General features: G+C 56.0%; 1 protein-coding gene across 2 annotated transcripts; it reads right to left on the reverse strand.

Moving 5' to 3' along the window:
- Positions 1-2,957: 2,957 nt before the first annotated feature.
- On the reverse strand, positions 2,958-6,292 carry LOC138728529 (anti-sigma-I factor RsgI2-like). 2 transcript variants are annotated; one of them, XM_069871956.1, is made up of 5 exons: positions 6,280-6,292; positions 5,829-5,930; positions 4,519-4,626; positions 3,669-3,813; positions 2,958-3,322 (listed from the first exon to the last, which is right to left on the reverse strand). In XM_069871956.1, exons 1-5 carry the CDS (start codon positions 6,281-6,283, stop codon positions 3,301-3,303), a joined length of 381 nt encoding a protein of 126 aa, XP_069728057.1. In that variant the 5' UTR covers positions 6,284-6,292; the 3' UTR covers positions 2,958-3,300. The 2 variants fall into 2 exon arrangements, with proteins under 2 accessions (XP_069728057.1, XP_069728056.1); XM_069871955.1 differs by lacking the exon at positions 3,669-3,813.
- Positions 6,293-6,754: the final 462 nt, after the last annotated feature.

Consider the following 6,754-nt stretch of genomic DNA (forward strand, 5'->3'; position numbering starts at 1 on the left):
CTCTTCTAGAGCCCCCCAGGGCCCCTCTAAAGGCCCACAGAGCCTTCCAGAGCCTCCCAGGGCCATTCTAAAGGCTGCCAGACCCTTCTAGAGCCCCCCCTGAGCCCTTCTAAAGGCCCCCAGACCATTCTAGAGCTCCCAAGGCCCCTTCTAAACACACCCAGACCCTTCCAGAGCCCCTGACTTCCAGAGCCGTTTCTTTGACGGGCCCCCAGACCGTTCTAGAGCCTCTCAGGGCTCTTCTAAAGGCCCCCAGACCCTTCTAGAGCCCCTGACGTTTCTTTGACGGGCCCCCAGACCGTTCTAGAGCCACTCATGCCCCTTCAAAGAGACCCCAGACCCTTCTAGAGCCTCTCAAGGCCCTTCTAATGGGCCCCAGACCCTTCTAGAGCACCCACAGGCCGTTCTAAAGGCCTCCAGACCCATCTAGAGCCCCCACAGGCCCTTCTAAATGACCCCAGACCCTTCCAGAGTCCCCAAAGGCCCTTATAAATGATCACAGACCTTTCTCGGGCCCCCAGGGTCCTTCTAAATGCCCCCAGACCCTTCTAGAGCCCCCCAGGCCCTGCTAAATTCCCCCAGACCCTTCTAGAGCCACCCAGGGCACTTCTAAAGGCCCCCAGACCCATCTACAGCTCCTCAGGGCCTTTCTAAAGGCCACCAGACGCTTCCAGAGCCCCTCAACACACTTCTGAAGGCCCCCAGACCCTTCTAGAGCCACTCATGACTCTTCTAAAGACCCTAGACCATTCTAGAGCCACTCAGCGCACTTCTAAATGCACCCGGACCCTTCCAGAACCTCCCAGGGCCCTTCTAAAGGCACCCAGACCCTTCTAGAGCCCCCCAGGGCCCATCTATATGCCCCCAGACCCTTCTAGAGCCCCACAGGGCCAATCTAAAGGCCCCCAGACCCTTCTAGAGCCAATCTGGACCCTTTTAAAGCTCCCAGACCCTTCTAGAGCCCCCCAGGGCCATTCTAAAGGCCTCCAGACTATTCTAGAGCCTTCCTAAGCCTGTCTGAAGGACCCCAGACCATTCTAGAGCGCCTCTAGACCCTTCTTAAGGCCTCCAGTCCCTTCTAGAGCCAATCATGTTGCTTCTAAAAGACCCCAGACCCTTCTAGAGCCTCCCAGGGACCCTCTAAAGGCCCCCAGAATATTTTCTACAGCCCCCCCCCAGGGCCCTTCTAAATGAACCCAGACCCTTCTAGAGCCACCCAGAGCCCTTCTAAAGGCACCCAGACCCTTTGAGAGCCCCCCCAGGGCCCTTCTAGAGGCACCCAGACCCTTCTAGAGCTCCTCCAGGGCCCTTCTAAATGCCCCCAGACCCTTCTAGAGTGCCTCTTAACCCTTCTTAATGCCTCCAGATGATTCTACAGCCCCTCATGTCCCTTCTAAAAGCCCCCAGACCTTTCTAGAGCCTCCTAGGGACACTCTAAAGGCCCCCAGACCCTTCTAGAGCCCCACAGAGCCCTTCTAAAGGCCCCCACACCATTCCAGAGCCCCTCAGAGCCCTTCTAAAGGCCCCATGACCGTTCTAGATCCCCCCTGTGCCCTTCAAAAGGCCCTCAGAATCTTCTAGAGGCCCCCAGGACCCATCTAAAGGACCCCAGACCCTTCTAGAGCCCCTCTGGACCCATCTAAAGGCCCCCCCATCCTTCCAGAGCCCCTCACGTCCATTCTAAAAGCACCTAGACCCTTCTAGACCCCCCAGAGCTGTTCTAAAGGCCCCCAGACACTTCTAGATCCCCCCAGAGCCCTTCTTAAGGACCCCAGACCCTTCTAGAGCCCCCCAGGGCCCTTCTAAATGACCGCAGACCCTTCTACAGCAATCCAAAGCCCTTCTAAAGGACCCCAGACCATTCTAGAGACCCCCAGGGCCCTTGTAAAGCCTGCCAGATCCTTCTAGAGCCGCTCAGTGCCTTTCTAAAGGCCCCCAAACCATTCTAGAGCCCCCCAGAGCCCTTCTAAAAGCCTCCAGACCCTTCTAGAGCCACTTATGTCCCTTCTTAAAGCCCCCAGACCCTTCTAGAGCACTCCAGAGCCCTTCTAAAGGATCCCAGACCATTCTAGAGCCCACACAGGCCCTTCTAAAGCTTCCCAGATCCTTCTAGAGCTCTTCAATGCCGTTCTAAAGCCCCCCAAACCATTCTAGGGCCCAATAATTCCCATCTAAAGGCCCCCAGACCCTTCTAGAGCCCCTCTGGACCCTTCTAAAAACATCCAGACCCTTCAAGAGCCTCCCAGGCCCCTTCTAAAGGACCCCAGACCCTTCTAGAGCCACTCAGGGCCCTTATAAAGGCCCCTAGACCCTTCTAAAGCCTCCCAGGGCCTCTCTTTATTTTCCTCTTCTGACAGTTAACCTATGCCTTAATTTCTAAAACTGGTGATAAGCTTACATGGAAATATTCTACATAAACCTGTATTTCAGAGTCTTGTTCCAGCAGAGAGTTTTAGAGTGCGACAACAAATGTGGAAAGCTTCCCTGAACAATTTGTCATTCTGATACTTTTGAATAAATTGAAGTTGACTGACTTTTATTGTGGATCAAGAGGCTTGCTTATATCAAGTTTTATTATAGATTTTGTTTTCTGATGGAGGCTCACTGTTTGAGTTTGTGTTAGAGTGCAGGGGACAGCAGGGACAGGAACATGGAAAGGGACAGAGACAGGGACAGGGGTGCTGCAGGTGAGGAACACAGATCTCCTCTCAGGGAGCCATTTTTAGGGTCCAAGCCACATCTTGTGTGTCCAAACCCTCCCTTCTCTGCTCCAAATCGCTTTTTATGGCTCAGAGTTTCAGTTTTAGGGTCCAAAGCTTTGATTCTAGGGTTGAAAGACTCCTTTCTAGGGTCCAACCTCTCGTCTTTCGTGTCAGCGGCTCCCCTGCCCGGTTCCCTGCCTGCTGACACTGCGGGCACCCACGTCCCTGCATACCCCAAGAAGGAGCTCAGCCCAGAACTGGGGAGTTCCTGGGTCTGCTGCCACTCTGACTCGGACACTGGCACTGCTGCTCTGTATTTCTTGCTCTGCGGGTGGTTAGCAATACCTGCTACCCCTGAAGCCATCCATCAGGAATCTCTCTCCACACCCCAGCCTGTCCTGGCCAGGAGGATCAGGGCACTGGGATGGGGGCAGGGGGCTGAAAGGGCGCTGGGCTGGTTCCGTGGGGCTCCAGGACAGGCAGGCTGGTTTTCCAGGCATGGAGGTGGCTGCTGGCGCTGGCTCTGGCTCTAGTGGGTGCTGGGATGCACAGGACGGCTGGCCGGGAGCAAGGGGCAGCTGCTGGGGTCGGCATGGATTCACGAGGCTCTGGAGCGGTTCCTGTGCAGAGAAGAAGTCGCTGAGGCCCGGCTGCAGTGCTGAGCCAGTGCGAGGGCACTGGGCCGCGCTGGGAACACCGTGGGATGTGGGTATCAAGGTGCACATGGGAGCTGAGGGGATGGGGAGCTCTGTGCAGAAAACAGGGCGCCCTGCCCCCCTAGGCTGGGGCTCTGCTCACCTGCCCATGGCTCATCTCCTCTCAGCCCTCACCACCCGGACAGAGATGTCAGCAGAGCCTGCCCAGTAACTGACTGGGCACTGCAGAACCCCTGGCCTCTGAACGCCTCTTGGTCAGGAAACCCCGTCTGATACACAAGTTTGGCAAATCTCCGTCCCAGCAACTCACCGTCTCCTCTTCCTCCACAGGCGGCACACGCAGCAAAACACCATCCCCAGCAGCATGCAGCCCAGGACTGCTGCAATGCCTTCTGAGCAGTAGCTCCAGAAACCTTTCAGAGCCACAGTCTTCGAGTTTTTGTCACCATCCTCACCTGGAGGAACAATTCTGGAGTCAGTATGTCCTGCTCGCTGCTGGCGATGGTGCAGGAGGTCTGGCATTGCCAGGAAATGTTCTTTCTCACTTTGTCGGCATCTCTGACACACTGAACATCCCGGGGCTGCAAGATTTCCTTGGTTTCAGCAGTAACAAAGGAAATAGCCAAAGCCTTGGCAAATCGGAGCACTCTGGAGCCTCTCTTTCTCCCTCAGCTTTGGGATGGCCATAATCCCATTTTCCCTCTAAGCTGTCTCCAGTCTGTCTGTTCATCCCTTTGGATCCCAGCTCACAGCAGGGATTCTCCTCTGTTGTGCCTCGGGTGACTCCCCGCAAGCTCCGGGATGCAGGTTTGGCAGGAGATGCATTCCATTAAGAGCCACATTTCCCATCACCTACTCAACACGCTTTGGATGGGCCTCCGTCCCCAAACAGCAAAGTTCTGACATCCTGGAAGCTGGGGGTGGTGGGTGGTGAGCACGTCCTGCAGCCGCAGGGGGTTACGAGTGAGCATCGCTCTGGTGAACTGGTGGCAATGACTCTGCACCCCAGAGCTGACGCTCCTTCCCAGAGAGCCACTCCAGGCTTCTTTGAGAACAGCTGCTCCGTGCTAACGGTGTGAGGCAGCGGCACCAGGGGAAGAGCCTGTGGACCCACAGGGATGCTGACAGATGGCGCTGGGTGACCGAGGGACAGCAATTACCTGGTGCGCCTGTTGACTGGATTGGCCCTGTTTCTTCATCAGAGATCGGTGCTGCCCGAACGCCTCCTTCCCAAAGCGCCTCCTCGTCCACAGTCCCACCGTCCGTACCTTCAGAAAGACAGAGGGTCGGTTTAATTGGTAGTAACCATTCTTCATCAGGAATGCAATAACTTCAGGAGGCCAAAGACAGCAATAAGGCTTGGAAACAAAGCTTGGGCTTTTGGGGCTGCACCTCATCACCAGTCCAAACAAGGTGTCATTCACGGAGGAAAATTCAAGTGCTTGGCACTTGCCAGCGTTCCCGTAGGCAGCAATACCTGAGCTGACAGGAGACTAGGAGATTGCATGGGACCTTCTTATCACACTTAGTGCATCTTTGGTAAACCTTAAGGTGATGGTATACGCCTTCCTTCAGAGGGGACAGGGAGATGCTGCAGCCACTTCATAGACTCATAGAATCATAGAACCATAGAACCATAGAATAGTTTGGGTTGGAAGGCACCTTGAAGATCATCTAGTCCCAACACCCCTATGATGGGCAGGGACACCTCCCACTAGATCAGGCTACCTAGTTCAGCTGGGAGAGAGCCCTGTGGAGAAGCACATCCCATCCTGCCACCTCCGTCCCACAGGAAGGGTCACAGACACACACAGTGAACTGAACCCCAAGCTCTGGTCACCATGTCTTGGGCACTTTCACCAGTGGAAGCAAAGAGCCCACAGACCCTCAAAGCCAAAGGGAAACCACAGCCAAGTTATCTAAAACATAGCCGGGAACAGAGAGTGAAGCCACCAGAGACTGAATCCACAGCCCTCTGTGTTTGCTGCTTCTGAGTGAGCTGTGTGGCCTCAAGCTGGATGTCCAGCTTCTATCTGTCCCTGTCCCCAGGGTGTCACCCAGAGTCCTCAGACACCAAGGAGAACAACAGGGGTGGACCAGGCCAGCACGCGCCTGCAGCCCTGGCAAAGTCTGCCAGTGTCGCTGACCCCAAGCTGCCCGCGTGTCCTCTCTGCCACCCTGGGCACTCTCAGCGTGGCCTGAGCACCCACAGCTCCTGCCGGCTGGATGCCAGTGTCTACCCAGAACAGCTTTGGCCAGGGGCAGCAGCTGTGCTGGGCTCAGCTAGGACCAAAACTGCAGCAGAGACTCTGGACCATCCCTGCGGCCCAGCAGCGCCTGCAGGTGTGACAGTGCACGCTGGCGCAGCGAGGCTCCGGTCAGTCACTTCCTGCTGCCGCAGGGTCTGCCTTGTCCGTAAGAGTCTGTAAAGCCTTCCCAAGTGCTCTGGCTAAGGGGGCAATATACCCACCAGGTTCTGCTTTCTCCAGCTCTTCCAGGATTTCCTTCAGGAGGTCTGATGGAAGCTGGGAAGACTTCCTTGCTTTAGTGTTATCCTTTGCTCTTTCAAACCCTTAACAGAAAGTATCCAGTTAAATTTCTCACTAACAAAATCTTGACAATGAGCACTTGGTCTGCGCATTCAGCCCAGAACGCCGACCGCTCCTGGGACGCCAGGTGGGCTCCAGTGCGGGATCAGGCTGAGAAGTTGGAGCTGGAGCCACACCTGCACCCAAACACCCATGGTGTTTCCATCAAACACGGTGATCACCCTGTCACAGCTCAACAGCAGGACATGAGGGGATCGTGCAATGGGGTGGCACACGCGATGCAGGTCTGTGTTCTCACACCTGCAAGAGCAGCCTTGCTCCCGTGCGGGCTTTGAGCTGGCAGCTCCCGAAGGAGGTCCAAAGCTGACGTACCCATGCGATCTTCCTGCAACTCAGCTCCGGGACCCAGCTGGGAAGCTGGAGATCCGTTGCCTCCAGCCACGTCTATAAACAAACAGAAGAGAGCAGCTCCATGAAATATCTCAATCTACTTCCAATCAGAATGGCGGTGAATGCAGTTCAAGCCTTCGTCCCTCCCTTCCCCTCTGGGGCATCGCACAGACGGTTCCTGGCTGCCTGGACCGTGCTGATCCAACATAAACCAGGCGGGGAGCTGTCAGGAGAAAGGACCACCCGGAACTCACACCAGCTCTAACTTCAGCCCCAGCCAGCTCTGCAGCCGGCAAGGGAAGCAGTGAAGGGTGGGAGAGGCCGGCAAAGAGCTTCCCAGGGCACAGCACAGCCGACCCCTTCCCCTCTGCTCTTCCGCACGTCAGAGTGCTGGCCAAGAACGTAGGATGGGAAATGTGCTGAGAGCAGAGCACAAACCCCTCGGTGCCCGCTCAGT

This window comes from Phaenicophaeus curvirostris, chromosome 18 (genome assembly GCF_032191515.1).
Source record: "Phaenicophaeus curvirostris isolate KB17595 chromosome 18, BPBGC_Pcur_1.0, whole genome shotgun sequence".
In the NCBI taxonomy this organism is placed as follows: Eukaryota; Metazoa; Chordata; class Aves; order Cuculiformes; family Cuculidae; genus Phaenicophaeus; species Phaenicophaeus curvirostris.

Bases quoted from the DNA above. Each gene is read 5' to 3' on its own strand.
- LOC138728529 (XM_069871955.1), bottom strand. The intron at 4,627-5,828 runs GTGGGTATATTG...GTCTTTCTGAAG, and splicing joins GCTGGAGAAAGCAGAACCTG to GTACGGACGGTGGGACTGTG. The intron at 3,323-4,518 runs GTAATTGCTGTC...TTCTCTGCACAG, and splicing joins CCAGTCAACAGGCGCACCAG to GAACCGCTCCAGAGCCTCGT.